The sequence below is a fragment of the Talpa occidentalis genome, unplaced genomic scaffold (assembly GCF_014898055.3).
Source record: "Talpa occidentalis isolate TD23 unplaced genomic scaffold, MPIMG_talOcc4v2.1 talOcc4.2, whole genome shotgun sequence".
Taxonomy (NCBI): Eukaryota; Metazoa; Chordata; class Mammalia; order Eulipotyphla; family Talpidae; genus Talpa; species Talpa occidentalis.
The window spans coordinates 26,986,818-27,005,830 of NW_023602073.1; the positions used below are offsets into that span (position 1 = coordinate 26,986,818).

The 19,013-nt window shown below is 51.7% G+C and overlaps 1 protein-coding gene across 4 annotated transcripts in view; it reads right to left on the bottom strand.

Moving 5' to 3' along the window:
• LOC129146391 (uncharacterized) overlaps nt 1-6,956 on the bottom strand; it is a 40,464-nt gene extending 33,508 nt beyond the window's left edge. For 3 of the 4 annotated variants that reach the window (XM_054698445.1, XM_054698444.1, XM_054698443.1), the window contains exons 1-2: nt 5,966-6,956; nt 5,026-5,182 (exon numbers count right to left, since the gene is read on the bottom strand). In XM_054698445.1, coding sequence (XP_054554420.1) covers nt 5,026-5,182; nt 5,966-5,976 — 168 coding nt within the window. In that variant the 5' untranslated portion in view covers nt 5,977-6,956. The remainder of the gene's footprint in view (nt 1-5,025; nt 5,183-5,965) is intronic. The other variant, XR_008553048.1, reaches the window with a different exon arrangement.
• Nucleotides 6,957-19,013: the final 12,057 nt, after the last annotated feature.

Below are 19,013 nucleotides of genomic sequence, written 5' to 3' on the forward strand. Positions count from 1 at the left end.
GAGGAACAGGACAGGCAGAGAGGGAACTCCGTAGTCTCCAGAAGGCTGGGCTTCAAGCTCAGGCCCTGGTAGCTGCCTTGAGACCACCAGGCCCTGCTCCTCCAACCACCACAGCACCTGCCACCTGACAGAGGACGACAACGGGCCCCCTGGCCCCCAACTGACCGCCGCTGGGAGCCTGCTTCAAATGTGGCTGAGAAGGCCACTGGTCCAGATAATTCCCCAACCCCTGCCAGGACCATGCCCCATCTGCAATGACCAGGGCAACTGTACAAGTGACTATCCCTCCACACCTGGCTGTGGTGGGCCAGTCCTTCCAGCCCCAAGCAACACTTGCCACTGGTGGTCTTGGGTTTGGCAGCTGAGGACTGAAGAGGCCCGGACTCGTCGACCCCAATAACCTTCAAGGAGCCCAGGATAACAGTTTAGGTAGCAGGTAAGTCCATCTCCTTTCTGGACTCTCCTCCAGGATGTTGCTGACCTCCTCCTCTGCAGCCCTTCTCCGCCACAATCTCAGCAACACACTGCACAACCCCTTACCTTCCTGTGCTCCAAAGGATACCATGTCTCCCCATCCAAAGCCCAACTCTCAGTTTCCACAGCCGTCTGTCTGGGTCTTCGACTAACTTCTTCCTCCAAACAGCTGACGGTGGACCACAAACAGGCCATCCGGGACCTTCCCTCCCCTGAATCGGCAGAACAAATCCTTTCCTTCCTAGGTTTGGTCGGATCCTTCCATTTTGGATCCCTAATTTTGCTTTCCTAGCCAAGCCACTGTACGATGCAGCAAAAGCCTCCCCTGAAGGACGTCTCCAATCCCCCGGGGAGGTGCGCAGGACCTTCCTTTTACTCAGATATATCCTCCTTAACTCACTCTTCCCCTCTCTGGACCCTCTTCAACGTTCTCTGATCCTCTAGATTCTCAGTCTAGAGAATGAGGGCACCTGCCCTGCCCTTCCTGATCCAGAAAAGCCTTTCTTCCTGTTCACAGACGAACATCAGTGCATGGCAGCAGGCGGCCTTTCCAAGCCTCTGGGCCCAGCCCTGCGTCCTGTCACTTATCTCTCCAAGCAGAGGGATCCCACCGTCAGGGGCTGGCAACCTTGCCTTAGTGCCCTGGCGGCGGCAGCTCTACTCACCCGGGAACCCCTCAAACTTACTCTGGGAAGACCTGTCCAAGCACATTCCTCGCACCGCCTTCAGGCCCTCCTGTCTCCCCGCCCGCTCTCCACTCTCACTCCTGCCCGCTCACAGGACTTCCACGTGCTCTTTATCAAAAACCCTCTGGTGAGTCTCACTCAGTCAAATTCTTTCAACCCAGCCCCTCTTCTGTCTCTGGCCCCCCTTCTGCTGCTCATTCATGCCCTGAAATCCTGGTTGAAATGCAAACCTTCAGACTGGGTTTGGCCAACTCCCTTTTGTCAGATGCCTACTGGGCTCTGTCTGTAGACGGCAGCTTTTGCGAAGGTGCGCGAGGTCAGCGGAGGGCTGCCTAGGCCATCGTTACCCTCGATCAGGTCATCGAGGCAGGAAAGCTGCCCGGAGGAACCACTTCCCAAAAGGCAGAACTCAGAGCACTTACCTGGGCCCTGACCCTCAGCAACCATAAGGAAGTCACCATCTATGCGGATTCAACATATGCCTTCCTTATGGCTCACAGTCACGCTGTGATTTGGCAGGAAAGTGGGTTCCTTTCCACCAAGGGGTCCCCCATCATTTACGCTAAACTTATTCTTAAGCTTCTAGCGGCCTTGCAGCTTCCAACTGAAGTCGCCATTATCCACTGTGAAGGACACCACACGGACAGTTCTTACGTGACCACAGGGAATAACAAGGCTGATGCAGCAGCAAGGGTTCCCACCACTGACTCTGCTGCAGACCCTGCCCCTATTCTCTATCTGTCCCCTCCATCACTCCGACTTAGGAGCCTAATGAACGCCAATTCCTGAGTCCTCATTTCCACCCCTCCTTGAGTGCAAAAGTCTGGCAGATACGTTCCCATCATCAAACCTGTGCTCGTGGATCACCTCATGGGGGAGTTCACCCACCTTCTTCTTTTGCAGCTCACCAGCTGCGTGGACACTTACCCAGACAGGATTGGCAGGTTGATTTTACTCACCTCCCTACTCACAAAAAGGTTAAATATCTGCTAGCAATCATTGATACAATGACAGGTTGGGTGGAGCCCTTCCCTGCAGCTAGAGAAATGGCTCAGGTGGTAACCGAGGCCCTTCTTAACCACATTATCCTGCGCTTTGGCCTCCCCAGCTCTATCCTATCTGACAATGGTCCAGCTTTTATCTCAAAGATTACTCAGCAGGTCTCCACGGCTCTGGGTATCACCTGGAAGCTTCACATTCCCCACCACCCGCAATCCTCAGGGAAAGTGGAGCGCGCCAATGGGCTCATCAAGGGTCACCTGACTAAACTCTCCTGAGAGCTCTGCAACTGCTCCGGGAACACGCAGACCTGCACTTACCCAGTCCTGCCTTGAATCTCGATCTCCTCAACTGACCTTCCCCATCACTGCGTCCGGGAGACCAAGTTCTGCTCAAATCGCTTCAGCCAAAGCCGCTTCAGCCAAAGCCACGGCAGCCTCCATGGACCGGTCCACACATGGTCATTCTCACCACGCCTACAGCGGTAACACTTCTGGGACACCCCTCCTGGCACCATCTCTCTCGGGTGAAACATGCCCCCGAAGACAAACAGTATGCATGTCGTAACTTGGGTCCTACTAGGATGCGTATTTCTTGTCAAAATCTTCCCGAGCCCAGTGTCCTAGGTATGGAAATTCAAAGTTAGGGAGACCTTTGTCTCAGGATCCACGGAGACTACCCACTTGGTGGGTACCGCGGAGTGCCCACAGGCCGGATGCACAGCACCTATCACTCTCACCCTAACTCTTTCATTGATTACCAACACTATGAACTCCTTGCTTCTTTTATCATCAAACCTTAGATCACTGTAAGAATTCCTGCAAAGAATATGGGGGGTGCCCTTATCCGTCATGTACAGTGCACCTTCCAGACAAAGGCCAAATGTTCTCTCTGGTCTGTCATAATACGGGTTTCAATACGAATTAAGTTAACTATCTTTTTCAGATCCTTGGGACCTACACTTTGTACAGGGAGTCCAAGCCACAGGGTACACTGGCTGGCATTCCTACCCAGTGGCAACATTGTCCGTCTCAAGGGACTATGTCCCGACACAAAATGCCACAGTCCAAGTCTCCCAGGACATCCTCCATTCAGAGCAAGTCCTACAAAATCAGCTAACATCATCAGAAAAGACTGAGACACCCTCAACCTGGGTTCCTATAATCCAAAATGCTATACTCTTCCTAAATGACTCTTTTGGGACTAATACCTCCTCTTGTTTCCTCTGCTTCCCTTCAGAGGCCTCTACTGGTGGCAGCTCCAATTAATCTCAATACCACTACGACCAAGATAACAGACGCTGCTTGCCAGACTCCCCAACTCTCAGTCCCCCTACGGGACTCCAATCACAGCTACCCCTGCTAGCAAACTGATGCCTTTGTCAGCTTTCATTCCTGCACTTCTAACATTTCGGTTAATGAACACATACCTCCTTAGAAAAACCTCTGTGTCTTTAGCATCATCACAAAGACAGCTCCCCTCCCTGGCACAGGTCACTCCAAAACCAGCGGGCTCTGGATCTGTTAACAACCGATAAAGGGGCACCTGCATGTTCGTCAGGGAAGAATGTTGTTACTATATCAATGAATCAGAGATTGTAGAACAAAATGTGGAAGCCTTAATGAAACTACACAAAGACGTGGAAAGGGAAAGCGGGGGCTCCAAGTCTCCACTGACATGGTTTCAAAATCCTATAGTGTCATGGCTCCTCCCACTCTTGAGGCCAATACTAATGATAACTTTATTTTTTTCTTTTTGCTCCTTGCCTCCTAAAATTCACACAGGCTCACATTCAGGAAATGTTTCCTACCACCTTTAACCAACCCCTTCTCCACCCATATTCTCGCATCCCTGCAGAAGACCCTCATAACCAGGCCTGAGCCACCCCCTTGGCTCTCTGTCAGAACCAGAGAGCAGTGACGAGGGGGGAGCACCGAGAGAAGGGGTTCATAAACGGGCTGGCCCAGGACAAAGAGGAGCGGCAAATGTGCGTGGCGGGGCAAGGGGTGGAATGTAGTTACGTCACAATCCCTGGGAACCATTCTTATGTCACATCAAGAGCTGGGTGCTTGATTTGTTGCCCCAGCAACCCAGGACTAACCCCCTTTCAGGTTTCCCTTGTGGCCTCAGATTACCAACTTGAAGGGGACTCGAGATCATGGGACCCAACCATGGGAGAGGGTTCAGGCTTGCTTGCTCTGTATTGTACCCCACCTTTAAACACTGAGTGCCTACAAAGCCTACGCTTCCCTAGTAAACTTGAAGTGTTGACAACCACTCTGGGTGACACTGGGAAGAATTGTTTAGTTTGGTTTTCTGCGGGATTTCTACTTCTCTTTGGAGACTTTCCAATTTTTGTCTGACTCCTCCATCTCACATTCTAATTCCTTATAACCCTGGGGCCACAGTGCCCCCCAATCAGTGCTCTTTGGAGTGATCTGTTTATCCTCTGTGGATCAGATCCCAGCAAACTGAACTTCCCAGTTGGGAATCTTCCCCCAGTCGTCTCAACATGGGTTGCTCAGCACGCCACAGGATAAACAGGTGACTGAAGCATCAATTCTGCTTGAGTCTTTTGAGAAAAAAAGCCTCTGTGTTAATGAACATATGCAGACATATGTGAAATTGTAACAGATTGCTCTGAAATGTGCCTGTGTCCCCCTGGCTGTCTCCTCACTGCCTCCTGCCATCAGCATCCATTGGTGCAGGAGCTTGAGCAGCGCTGCCTGCTGGCAGCTACTGAGTCATGGCATCCCAGAAGTTCGAGTCTGAAGACTGAGTGAAAATTCCTAAACATTTTTTCTTTAAACCAAGTTATCAGTTCATTTCTTCTGTCATTGGGAGGATGGGACGGGGGACTACTCACAGCACCTGGTGGAGATGTTGGTGGCATGAAGTCAGATGGCAAATCTAACTTGTAAAGTGGGGTGTGAGTACAGAGGCTTGCAGTTCTCGTGAGCCTCAACTCTCTTTTTCCTCTCCGCAGTTGAGAGAATGCCAAAGGAAAAACATCTTGGGGTCTTCTGCAGGATTTAAGAAAAAAAGAAGAAACATGGCAGTAGGCCAGTGGTTGTAAGTCACCTGAAGATGTAAGTCTTGCTCGGCCAGGCTTCCTGGGAGAGGAGTGCTCCAGGGGCAGCCGAGTGAGAAGTGAAGAGCATGTGTCCGACCTTAACCGCTCCAATGGGGTAGCGCTGCCCTCATTGGACAGGAGGAAGGTGAGGCCGTGCAGAGACACCCCTCTCTGGCTTGGCCTCTCCCAGCATACATGCCTGAGGCTAGTCTGGTTAGGGTACTTGGCCTCTGGCTGATTTTATGTTGCCATCATTAACCCTCGGTGAGTCCACATCTGCTATTTCACCTGCTTGGTTGATTGTTGTTTTCCTTTCCACACATCTTTATCATCTTGGAGGGTGAAAGGTAAAGGGTGAAAGGTCTTTTGGGGAGAGCTTCCAGAGCAGGGGTGTGAGATTTGGGCCTTCTAAGCCTCCAGGGTGAATGCTCAGAGGCCCGTCCTACTGGGAGAGTGTCAATAACACCCCCCCCCACACACACACACACAGGGCTTGCCCTCTGGGCATGTCTCCCAAAGACAACAGTGCACATAGCGGTTGATTTTTCAAAGTGATGAATTCATTTTAGCTTAGGAGTGGGAAATGCAGGCTTAGGAGAAAGGGGGCTTTTGTTATAGGTGCCAGGATTCAGGTGGGTTTTGTAGCAGAACTGCAAAGTACCTGAGGTTCACCAGCGATGAGTGACTGGGACATTCTTCCCTGTTGTCTTTTAAAAATCAACTGGACACTTACCCATCTCCCATGGGCCCTTGGCAGCAGGCGGCAAGGTGGGATGTGGCAACTGAGGGAGCAGTTGGCTCTGAAGGGTCTGGAGGCTGGAGGGGGTGCCTTTGAGACTGATGTGTAGAGGTGGGCAGTGTTCATCCCCGTGGAGAGCGGGTGACGTGGGAGTCCCAGGCAGAGGGTGGGTGCAGGAGATGATCAGGATTCGGAGCCCAGAGAGCGCTTGGCAAGAAGGTAAGGTGCCTGGGGTGCCCTGGCCTGGGGGATGACCTCATCCTGATGTGGGAAGAGACACTGAGCTCTGGGTCTCCAGCTATATTGAGTGGCGCCTCATTGTTTCTTCTGTCTATCCAGGCTCATCAGAACATGGAGGTGACTGGCTCACTCCAAACAGAGCAGCACACCAACAGCGAGCTGGCCATGAATCTCGGCCAGCTGCAGGAGAAGCTGGCAGAGCTGAAGGAGCTGGTAAGGCCTGCAGCAGCTGGGAAGGGCTCGGAGGCCTCTGGGAGGGAGGTCCTTAGGCCAGGACAGAGATAGCTCCAACTCAGGGCTGGGGGGCACTGATGACCCTGCAGTCCTGCCACGTCCGTGATCACCTGTGCCCTAGGCTCTGACATGAAGTGGTGGGTTCCTCGGGACTGCAGGTCACCTCCCTGCTGAGGCATGAGCCAGTAGGGGAGAGACGAGGCGACTTGGAGACATCCTGGTTCCAGACTTGGGTCTGGGTCGCGCTTCAATGAACAGGGCTGAGCCTCAGCATCCTTCACTTCAGAGAGCACTAGAAAGCAGTTCTGCTGTGGTGAAGGAAGGGGCCTGGGCAGGTGGCAAAGTCCCACAGTGCCTGCCTCAGGAAGAGGGGTCCGTGCCTCTCCCCCACATCTGTGGCTCAGATCTGGGAGGTGCCTCGGTGGCGGGAGCCAGCAGCAGCGGTGGTCTCCACTCTGCTGCCCAACCACAAGTCCGTTGTAGCAGTTGCTCCTCAGAACTGCCCTTTTCTGCAAGCTTCCTGGGTTATGGACAGGACCAATCAGGTGCAAGCTATGAGCTGATTGGTGCTAAGTGGCCCAGTCAGTCAAGGATGAAACATGGTCCAGGGCCTCCCTGGTGGCCTCAGGGTTAAGTCTCAGCATCATCACCGCTACTGCCTGAGTTTGACCCCTGGTCGGGAGCTGACCCACAAGGCGCAGCAGACCTCTCCTGCCTTGCCAGCTGCTCCCCTCAGCAGTGTGTTTCGGTCAGTCTGCCTGTTCTGCTCACTCTACACCTCTGGCCAATACCCCAGTTCTTCTGCACAAAAAAAGACAAACGGTCCAACCAGACTTGATGTTGGGACACCCTGAAGAGTGATATAAGCCAGGGTTAGAGGGAGCTGAGGGGCTCTGTTCCAACCTCCAAAGAAAGAAGGGGAAGACTCTGTTCCTGGCCTCTGAAGAAAGGAGAACCAGAAGCTGAAAGAAGAAAAGCAGCATCCAGTAGCCAACCTCTGCGGGAGGAAGAGAGGATGAAGACCTCTGTCAGAGACTGGGCCTCCAGTCCTGTGTCTGACATCACCAGAAAGGAGCACCCAAGACTCCAGGCCTCATGTCTGAAAGAGCTGTTTGTTGTTGGTGTTGTCCAGCAACTCACAAAGAGCTTTTAACCCTTGGTGTCTCTGACACCGGCTGGGATCCCAACTGAAATGTGTATTCACGGGGCATGAGGATGGGATGCCAGGATAGGCCGCAGTGGCACCCACTTGCCAGGGCTCTAAGACAAGAGGGCTGCCAAAAAGCCCCAAAGCCAAAACCAAGGGCTGGAGCAATGCAGTACCCATATGATAGGGGCCTACAGTCTGGAGCCGATGGAAGGATAGTGCCCAGTAGGGGACTCATCACTGTGGTTCTCAACCGTGTGCACAATTGCAAGAGACTTCAGGCTCTGGAAACAACCACCTTGGGGGCCTCCCCTGGTGGCGCAGTGGTTGAGTGTTGAGCTGTGAAGCTGCTTGAAGCCTCTACTGCCCGCAGCCTCTGCCATGCCAGTTTGATCCCTGGCGACAGGCGAGGGTCCCACAAGGCGCGACAGTCCTCTCCTGCTGCTCCCTGCTCCCCTCAGCAGTGTACTTCGGTCCTTCTGCCTGTTCTGCTCCTGCTCTGGCTCTGGTGAATTCTCTCACCTTCCTGCACTTCTGACTGTACCCAGTGCTTGTATAAATAAAATTAAAAAAAAAAAAAAGAAGTTCTGTTTGCAGAAATTCTAACCTCCTGGAACCCCCTGTGCAAAGTAAGTAGGTCCTCTCAGAGACTCTGGTTCCCTTTAGGGCAGCAGGTGCCAGCACACCCTCAGAGGACCTTACACTACTTCAAAGGGAACCGGCAACCCCCCCCCCCAGATCACTGCAGCACTATTTACAGTAGCCGAGCTGTAGAAGGGATGGTACATAGATAATAGGATACTACTCATCAAGAAACATAAACTCATGCCATCTGGGGCAACATGGATGGAGCTAATGGAAATAAGCCCAAAGGAGAAAGACAAATATATCACTTAGATATAGATATTTAAACAAAGGGCTAGTTTAAGCTGTCCCTTGAGTCTCCCAGGTGGTGCCTGACTACTGGCTGGGCCTGCAGACCAGCCTAGACTTTCTGGCCTGGCAGCTGGATGGTGGACTGACCTTCTCTAGTTTGACATCAGACTCATTTGATGACAAAGCCTGACTCCAGCTGACTGAATCCCCCATTGTGTCTTGATTCACCTGCACCACCACTGGGTCCCCAGCCTCTGCTGTTTACTGGGTCTGAGATGGATCTTGTACTGGATGCTGCATGTAATTTTTTCTTTGTTTGTTTTTAAGATTCATTTTTTATTTATTTATGCATACAAGAACTGGGGTATAGGCTAGAGGTGCAGAGGGTGCAGACACAGAGTAGGGAGCAGAATAGGCCGATCCACTGAAATCCACTGCTGAGGGGAGTAGTGGGTGAGACAGGAGAGGTCTGCTGCCCCATGTGTGTCGCTCCCTGGCCAGGGATCAAACTCAGTTCTAAGCAGTGATAGCACTCAGAGTTAAACCTTATGCCACCAGGGAGGCCCTGTTTTTATATATTTTTTACATCTTTTGATATTATTTAAAATAATAGAAGCACTCCTACTGCTCTACTTTCATAATAAACACGCTCCTTCCTCCCAGCCTTTGGCTCAGGTCAGGTTTACATGTGTCTTTGTCACCTTTACCCAGTGTCCATCTCTCCTGACAGTGCAAGCTCCAAGTCTCCAGGGTCCTCTCTCTGCTCCCCATTGTGTCTGCAGGGGAGGCAGCTTGGGGAGGCAGGAGCCAGCCAGGGAGAGGGATGCTGGGAAGTGATGAGGAGACAAAGGCAGAGAACACTTGGGAGATACTCCCTGGTTCACTGAGAAAAGCTTTTCTCAAAGTGTGGTTGTGGAATCCTTGAAGTCACCCAGAGCCTGTCACAGGAGCCACGAGGTCAAAACTATTTTCAAAATGTCACTTAGACACCATTGACTTTTTCACTATTTTGCCATCTGCTGAGGTAAAAGTTACTAACTGCAGTTATTCTTCACAATTACTTACCTCAGAAACACAACTCCAAGACAGTTTCATTTCAGAATGTCTTGGTTGAAGCATTAAAAATTATCTTCATTATTCTATCATCCTCAAATCCACATTTTACAGTACCTGATGCGATGACACGCAAGTGCACACACCACACTCCTGCTGCGTTCCCAGCTATTATGTGCCAAGAAAAATATTTGTATGAGATGAATTAGACTATTTTTTTATTTTTTTGTAGGCAATACCATCTTCACATGAAGGAATGAGTAACAAAATCTGTGGCTATTTGATTTGGTTAATTAGCAGACATTGTCCTGAAAATGAGTGTGTGCTCCTTTAAGAAAATCAACTGACAAGGGCCTCCCTTGGTGGCACAGAGGTTGAGGTTTGGGCTGTGATCCTGGCCACTGGTGAGGGTCCCACATGGCATGCAGACCCCTCTTGCTGCCTGATGCTCCCCTCAGGTGTGTATTTTGTTTTTCTGCCTGTTCTGCTCCCCACTCTGAATCTGGTGAATTCTCTCACCTTCCAGTGCTTCTGACTGTACCCAGTGCTTGTGTAAATAAATAAATTGATAACTGAGAGTAACTTCACCTTGACCAAATATAAGTGCTCAGAAAAAACCAGAATCATGGAAAATTGTGTCCTATCACTTGACAACTTCCAGTACTACTTTTACTTTTTAGATTTGTGGTGAAAAATAAAATGAATTTTTAAAAATAATTTGATTCCGGTGTAATGAACATTGAAGAGCTTTATAACTTAGTGAAACAATATATTACTTAAAAAAATCACACATTAAAACTAACTGCAGTTAGTTTTATGCAAGAGAGGGCTATGGAAATGTAACAGAATAAGAAATATTCAATGATATGGTTTTAGGATTCACTTTGCAAATAACCTGGGAGAAAATAACCACCTGTATAGATTTAATTTAGTATCAAAGTGGAATATTCACAGTTATGTGAAAACACTACTTCAACATATTTGTGTGAGGCTGTAGACATTTTTTCGTAGACTTCAACCAGAACCACAGCTAAATGCAGAAGGAAGCATGAAAATCCTACTGTCTTCTAATGAGACAGACAAGAAAGACAACTGCAAACAAAAACGTGAAAGATCCACTCTTCTCATTGCCCTGATTATTTTCAGAAATAAGTTATTTTTCTTAAGAACATTTTCTATTAACATGCATTGGATTATTACGATTATTCTAAATAAACAGCTGCATGATCAAACTCAGCTTTATTCCCAGTGTGGTCAATATGGGGAGCGATACCTCCTAAACAAGATTATACTTGGCGTCCTCCCTATTTTGTAAGACTGGACACGGACCCAGAAAGGAAAATGACTGAGAATCGCAGACCCAGTGCCTGGGTCACGGAGACAGGGTGAGGAAGCTTTGGGTGAGGAGAGGAGGGGCCAGAGCAAAGCCCCAGGTCCCTAGTCTGGTTCTCATAGTTCCAGGCCCCAGGGCTGTGTGTAGGGCAGGAAGGTTACTGTTGGGGATACCCCACTGCCCCCTTAGCCTCCCTTCTGTCTCCACCACCTGTGCTGGGCCCTGGACACTTGTGACTCCTCCCCAGTTCTCAGTCCCAGTGCCTGGAGGTTCCCAGAGAACCAGTCAGCATCACTGCCTGCCCAGGTAAGTCTCCACCCACCAGCCTGGAGTCAGAAGCTCCCCAGACCCCAGCAGTGCTGGTCATGGGGCCCCCAACCTCCTCCTGCTGCTTCTCTCCAGGGCTCTGGCCCAGACAGACACCTGGGCTGGTGAGTGCAGGGTGGAGGGAAAAGGCTTCTGCAGAGGAAGCTGCTGCCTTAGGCCCCTCTGTCACCCCCATGGCGCCCCTCAGTCCTGGTCCCTTTCTGCCCCCCCACCCTGCCTCCTCCTTTTGTCCCCTGAGTCTTGCCCCTTCTGGACCCGCTGCCCATGTTCAGTCTCTGGAGCTCCCTCCCTCCTGGACACTTTCTCCCCTGCCCCATCTCCCTGGGACTCAGGACCTGCCCCGGGAGGAGGGTCCGCCCGGCTTTCACCCCTCCCCGCCCCCAGGCTCCCCCTCTCTGAGGCTTTTAGAAATGGTGATGCCCCGCCCGGCCTCGGGGAGCCCGGATACATCGCGGGGGCTACGTGGACGACACGCAGTTCGGGGGTTCGACAGCGACTCCCCGGGCCAGAGCGCGGAGCCGCGGGCCCCTGGGCGGGCGGATCGGGCGAGGAGACGCGGCTCCGCAGACACTCGGCGCGGAGGCTCCAAGCGCTCCTGGAGGCCCCGCGCGGCCGCCGCAGCCAGAGCCGGGCCGGGGAGCAGCGCGGGCCGGGGCGGGTCACCGCTCCCGCCCCACCCCCCGCCCCGAGTCTCGGGGCCCCGTGACCCCCGAGGCCGTGGCCCCTGCAAGGTCCCTTGACCAGGGAAGAGCCCGCGGGACTTTCCCCCTTTAGGTTTTATTTAAGTTTCGGATTATTCAGGGAGGGAGATCGGGTGCGGGCGGAGACCACGGGGTGACTGAAGGGCGGGGCTCAGGGTCTCCCACGATCCGGAGGACTCTGGGCTGCGACGCGGGGCCCGACGGCGCCTCCCCCGCGGGCACGACCAGCTCCCCACGACGGCGCCGCGGACGCGCCCTGGGCGGGGACCTGCGCGCCTGGACCCGGCGGGCCCGCGGCTCAACTCCCCGGCGCGAGGGGGAGGGGGAAGGTCGGGCAGAGCAGGACGGGAGCAGCCTGGGGGGCGGGTGCGTGGAGGGGCCCCCAGACTCCTGGGGATGGGGAAGGAGGCGCCGCAGCTCAGAGGAGAGAGGGCTGCGGGGCTTTGATCTCCCTGAGGCGCGCACCCCGCAGGGAAATGGAATCATGGTGAGGAAGCGCCCTCTTCTGGCCAGAGAGGGAGCTGTCGGCCACGTTTTCCAGCTCTGGGATGGAGACTGGCCCAGAGGCTCCTACTTTTTCCAAAGGACAGTAAAGGAATCCAGTTTCTCCTGAGAAAGAGGGGAGACCACCCCTGAAATCACCCTTCACTGGATCCTTTTGACCGGCAGCCATCATAGGAACAATGAGTTTCTCTCTCTAGATCTTGTTTTTTGGTCAGAGAGCATTTTTGGAGCTCTCACTCCTGCCTGTCTGTGTCATCACCCTCCACCCAAGGCAGCAACAAAATGCTCAGAGACCTGCATCCCACCCTGGGCTCTCACCTGCTATCCCCGACTCCAGACCAGGCTGGTTTCTAGGGTTTGTGCTTCCTCCCTCCAAGCATGTTGTCCTGTGCAGTCTGAGGATGGTCATGAGGCTGCTTCAGTGTCCATGGAGGAAACAAAAAGCATGAAATTTCCGATTCTTCCCACTCAGGCCCCCAAAGGGCACAGGTGACCCACCACCCCATCTCTGAGCATGAGGTCACCCTGAGGTGCTGGTCCCTGGGCTTCTACCTACGGACATCACCCTGACCTGGCAGTGAGATGGGTAGGAACTGACCCAGGACACAGAGCTGGTGGAGACCAGGCCTGGGGCCGGGTTGAGGCGGGGGGGAGTGGAACTTTCCAGAAGTGGGAGGCTGTGGTGGTGCCTTCTGTAGAGGAGCAGAGATACACATGTCATGTCCAGCATGAGGGGCTGCTGGAGCCCCAAGTCCTGAGATGGGGTGAGGAGGGGGACATGGGTGCAGAGCCTGTTGTCAAGGGAACCAGGAGCCCTTCTAGAGACTTTCAAAGTGTCAGACTGAGGCTTGGAGTTCGGGGTCTCCCATTACATTCCCTTCCCTTCCAGTGCCCCCTCCTCAGTCCTCCATCTCTACCACGGGCATCACTGCTGGCCTGGTTCTCCTTAGAGCTGTGCTCAGTGGAGCTGCGGTGGCTGCAGCTGTGATGTGGAGGAAGAAGTGTTCAGGTAAGGAAGGGAGTAGGGGATCTTGTCCACTGGGGACTTTCAAGTCCCACATAGAACTTGCCCTATGTGGTTAATGGAAATACCATCCACACACCTATTGCCCAAACTGGAGCTGATTGCTAACACTTAGTCTTTGTAAAGCACATGTGAAAGTGAATCAACTTGTTCTCATTGATAGTTCTTGTTATAGGGACCTGATTCCCAGAAAATATCAGAGGGCAAGTTTCCTGCCTTGGACAGGCTCCAGGAGGCAGTAAGCCCAGTCTCCCTTGATCTCCTTTTGTCATATTTCCCAGTCCTGACCTGGGTCTTCATTCACAGTTCTGGAAATGTCCCTGTGGTCCAGATTAGGAGATTCCTTTAAGACTTCAAGACCTGACCTCTCCATGGTCTCACATGATGTTTTATTCCCACAGGCTGGAAAGGAGGAAGCTACTCCCAGACTGGAGGTAAATGGATCAGGTTTATGATTACTCAGACCCTTGGGATAGTGTAGATGGAGCCCATAGGATAAGATGACCCATCAGTTCCTCCTTCATTCTCATCTCCTGTGGACCCTGACCTGGTTCTGTTTTGTTATACCTCAGGCATGACAGTGCCCAGGGCCCTGTTGTGCCTCATAGCATAGGTGAGACCCTGGAGGCCTGCAGTGGGAGGGGCTGGGGCAAAGAGGATGGGGCCAGGTTATGGGGAAGCTGTGAGGGGGACATTCTGAGGATGTGGTGGACTATTGAGAATGTCAACATGGGCCTCCCCTGGTGGCTCAGCGGTTGAGCGCTGGGCTGCAAAGCTGCCCGCAGCCTCTGCAGCACCGGTTCGATCCCCGGCCACTGGCGAGGGTCCCACATGGCGCGACAGACTTCTCCTGCCGTGCCCGCTGCTCCCCTCAGCAGTGTATTTCATCACTCTGCCTATTCTGTTCCCTGCTCTGGCTCTGGTGAATTCTCTCACCCTCCCATGCTTCTGACTGTACCCAGTGCTTGTATGAATAAATAAATTTTTTAAAAAGAAGAGAGAATGTCAACACATTTGTGCCTCACCTGAATGTGTTCCTGATAATTTTTCCTTTACAGTGTGACATAGCTACCTTGCATGGACTAAGATATGCAGATTTCTTCTGATCCCCATTTTGTGACTTCAGTATCCCCTAGTTAATCCACAATGAGATACAACCTCATACCTGTGAGAATGACCCATAACAAAAAGACCAGAAACAGGATGTGGAGAAAAGGGAAAAGTTCTACACTGCTGGTGGGAATACACACTGGTCCAGCTCCGATGGAAAAGGAAATGGTGGTTTCTCAAATATTAAAAATGGGGCCTCCCTGTTGATCTACGGGTTAAGTCTCAGTGCTATCACTGCTGTGTCCTGAGTTCAATCCCTGGCCAGTGAGATAACCGACATGGCACAGACCTCTCCTGTCTCGCCCACTGCTCCCCTCAGCAGTGTATTTCAGTAGATCCACCTGTTCTGCTCCCCACTCTCTCTGGTGAAGCATCTCACCCCTGCACCCCTGACCTGCACCCCAGTTCTTCTATGTAGAGAAAAAATAAATTAAAAAAGTTTTAAAAAAAAGATTAAAAATGGATCTGCCATGTCATCCAGCAATTCCACTCCTTAGCATCTACTTCCAGAATATAAAAAGAATAATTTAAAGGGAGACATGCACTCCCATGTTGATTACAGCACTATTTTCAGTAGCCAAGCTGTGGAAACAACTCAAATTCCCCAAAACAAATATGGTCTGTCTACACTGTGGAATACTACTCAGTGTTCAAAGAAGATAAACTCAGGACCTCCCTGGTGGCACAAGGTGTTAAGAACCGCACTATGAAGCAATCCACAGCCTCTGCAGCACGAGTTTGATCTCTGGCCAGCAATGGAGCAACCCACTTGGCACAGCAGACATCTCCTGTCTTGCCCGCTGCTCCCCTCAGCAGTGTATTTTCTTCAGGCCAAACACAGAGCTGGAAGGGATTATGCTAAGCAAACTAAGTCTGAGGGAGAAAGACAAAGACTACTTGTGTCATTTCTATGTGGAATATAGAGAAACCAAACAAAAGCTCAGATAAAGTCAAACTAAAAAACTAACCCTTGAAATCTGACTAGAACTGCAGCTACCAGAGGGGAAGTGGGAAGAGCAAGAACAAAGTGTGGAGTAGCACAGTGGTGGATTATGGGGGTTTGGGTGGTGCCTGTGGTGTATTAAAAACACCTGAAGGGGCTCATCTTACACTTCCAACAATGATGTAAACCAGCATTACTTTATATATATACATATGTATATATGTATATATATATATATGCTCATATATATATGAGCTCATATCAGCGTAATGTGAGGAGGTGGGGAGACTGGCCCTGCCCTGCCCACCAGGCCCCTCCCCACATTGACCTGTGTGTCTGTCTCCCTGATGACCTTCCTGCTCCAGCAAAGGCGGGACTGACTCCACCCCTGCCTGTACTTTGTGTTTTCCTGAGAATAATGTCTACTTCCCTGTTGAAAATAACCATCCACATATGAAATTATTTTTTTTACCTTATCATGTGGGGTTGATGGGTTAATTAGAAAGATTTAAGAGGAAATAAAGAGTCCTGAGGACCAGCCACAGCTGCAGGTTTGCTGTGCTGAGTCTGTGCAGGTGGGGGAGGGAGAGGCTGTGAGGAGCCGAGGGGGACAGGGCCTGTGTCCAGTCAGTGCTCAGTGTGTTTTGGGCTTTGATGTGGTCACTCCTCAGGGGTCATCTCTCTGCTCCTTTGTCCTTGTCCTTCAGCAGCACCTGTCCCGGCAGGGCCTGTGATCACAGAGACTCAGACCCCACCTGGGCCTGTCCTGTCTCCAGTAATGTGGGTGGAGGTTGCATGGGGCCTCATCAGCCTAGGCTCAGGTGAGAGTTTGTTCCCTAGTCCTCATACTCTGTGTTTATGATTTTACTTCCTGGGTTTTGTTGCTTTATGTCTGTTCTTTTTCATGTTTACAGACTAGGGCTTATGTCCTCTGGGCATCCCTGTCTCTGACAGTAGCAGGAGCATCTGTCATTATCCCCATATGGCGCAGGGCAGCCCTTGCTCACAGGAGCATCTGGTGTTAGAAATTAATGTCCAGACTCAAATAGCTTTGGGACTGTTTTTTTTAATTTATTTATTTATTTATGGATACAATTACTGGGGTATAAGCCAGTGGTGTGGGGGGTGAGAGGATTCACCAGAAAGAGTGGGGAGCAGAACAGGAGGATCTACTGAAATACACACTGAGGGGAGAGTGGGCAAGACAGGAGAGCTCTGCTGCGCCATGTGGTTTGCTCCCTGGCCGGCTGGGGATTGAACTTGTGCTGCAGTGACTGGCAATAACTTGATAGCACTGTCTTTGACCCCTGTGCCACCAGGGAGGCTCCGTTTTGGAACACTTTTTGAAAAGATTTCCATCTTTTTCCCCACCATTTAAAAGGACCCAATTTGGGTATTAGTAGAGAGGAGGATCAGATAATTCCTCTTCTTAGATGAGTCCCTGTTGGGTTTCTGTCTTCTCTGCAGCTGCCCCCTCTCCCCACCCTCAGGTCTGATATCCCAGATCTAAGTTATGTTCACTGCTGGTTAACAATAAGACCCATAAACTTAGGATCTTCTTTTTTTTTATAGATTTTTTTAAAGATTTATTTATTTTTGCATACAAGAACTGGGGTGTAGGCCAGAGGTGGGGGGGCGGTGAGAGGATTCTCCAGAGACAGAGTGGGGAACAGAACAGGCAGACTGACTGACATACACTGCTGAGGGGAGCAGCGGGTGAGACAGGAGAGGTCTGGGGCAACATGTGGGTCACCTCATGGTGGGGATCGAACTTGTGCTGCAGTGGCTGTGGATAGCTTGATAGAGCTGTGTCTTTAATCCCTGTGCCACCCAGGATCTTCTTTTCTAAATGGAGAAATATTCTTGTGAGCTGTGGTGTGCAGGTTTGGTGTGGGAGAAAAAGATGGGGGTGGGGGGGAAGGAGCAGTATTTGTGATAAAAATAGAGGGGACACTGACGTCTCTGAGAGTGGAGGTGTGTGTAGAATATGGTCTGAGGCTATCTTAGTAAAGACACTGTCTCTGCAATGGGGAGGTGCTTTACCCTGATCCCTGATCATTCATAAATTAATTGTTGCATCAGATGTGTGACAGGCTGTTTTTGCATCTAGGAAACCTCAATGAACTAAATACAGCCCAACTTGCTGGCCTGTGGAGCGCGTGTCCTGGTGGGAAGGGGAGACTGGAGACTGTGACAGTAAATAAGGGGCATGTCTGGTTAGAGGTGGGTAAGGATGTGGGGAAGTGGCCCAGAGTCAGTGTGCAGGGACAGGGAGGATGGCACAGTCAGTTTGGGAGGTCTGTGTTCTCCACGTGTCCCCAGATCTGCTAGTAGGAGCCCCGGTAGGCGCTCCAGGTCCTAATCATCTCCCATTTCCAGCCACAGCCCAGATCCTGATGCTGCAGGATGTCCTCACAGAAGGAGCCTGGGTGCTGAGAGGGTCTATGGGCAACCGAACTCCCAAGTGAAAATGGGCGTGTGCACATGTTGTGCAGGGAAAGGGGCTGTAGCGACAGGAAGGCACAGAGCAGGATCTCTAAGACCCTGTGCAGATGGGTAAAGGAGAGTCCTGGAGCCCTCAGTGACTTTCTCAGGCTTTTATTGGGATCTGCCAGGTACACGGCAGGCAGGTGTGGTGGGGGGCAGGGAGCTGGCAGGCCTCGCAGCCCCTGGTGAATCTTCACTTTTCCTGGACTTTCCAGCGTTCTGTCGTGGTCTCGTTCTCTCTCTTCTGCTTCTCTTTCTCTCTTCTGCTCTTGTTCTTCTACTTGTTCTCATTTCCTTTCTATTCTTTTCTCCTTTGGTGTTCTGCTGGTGTCCCCGGGACACCACCCTTATAAGCCAGTCTCAGCCCAGGTGTCCCTACTGTGCCCACCCCCCATTCCAGGGGCCGCCATCAGGCATGCAATTCAGGACTGCAGGATCCATCATCAGTCCTAGTGGTTGGAGGGGAGAAAAGCCTGATAATCACTTTCCCTACAGGGGCCTTTCCTGCTCGTAGATCCAAGAATAGGTGAAAATCTTGAGCTAGGGACAAGGCCTAAGGCAGGCCTAGGCTGGGCGAAGAAAACCACCAGGTGAGTCACTTAGAACCAGCCCCGTCTGAGAGACACCCCACAGCTGTCCCTGGAGCTTAGACCTTAGACTCACAGCAGAGGAGCAGATACTGCTCTGGTGCTCTTCTAGCTATTCATCAAGTCCTTTCCGCCAAAAAGGGTCCTAGGAACCCCCTGCACACATGCTTGGGGGCTCTGCACACATGCGCACATGCTTGGGGGCTCACTCCCCACATTCATCCCAAGGAGGGAAGACATGACAGGGAAGGTCTCCATCCTCCATGACATGAGTCTTCTGCTCACTTGAGGAGGCAGCAGAGGCCCCTGAGGAGACACTCGGGGACTCTCCTTGGGCCGGGCTGTGAGGGAAGGGCCTGCACGGACACCACCACCTTCCTCTGACACGTTCCCTCCGGTTCCTTAAGATATAGCAGAAAATGATACAAATCTAAATTCTAGAAAATAATTCCCAAAAATGTACCTGCATTGCTGTT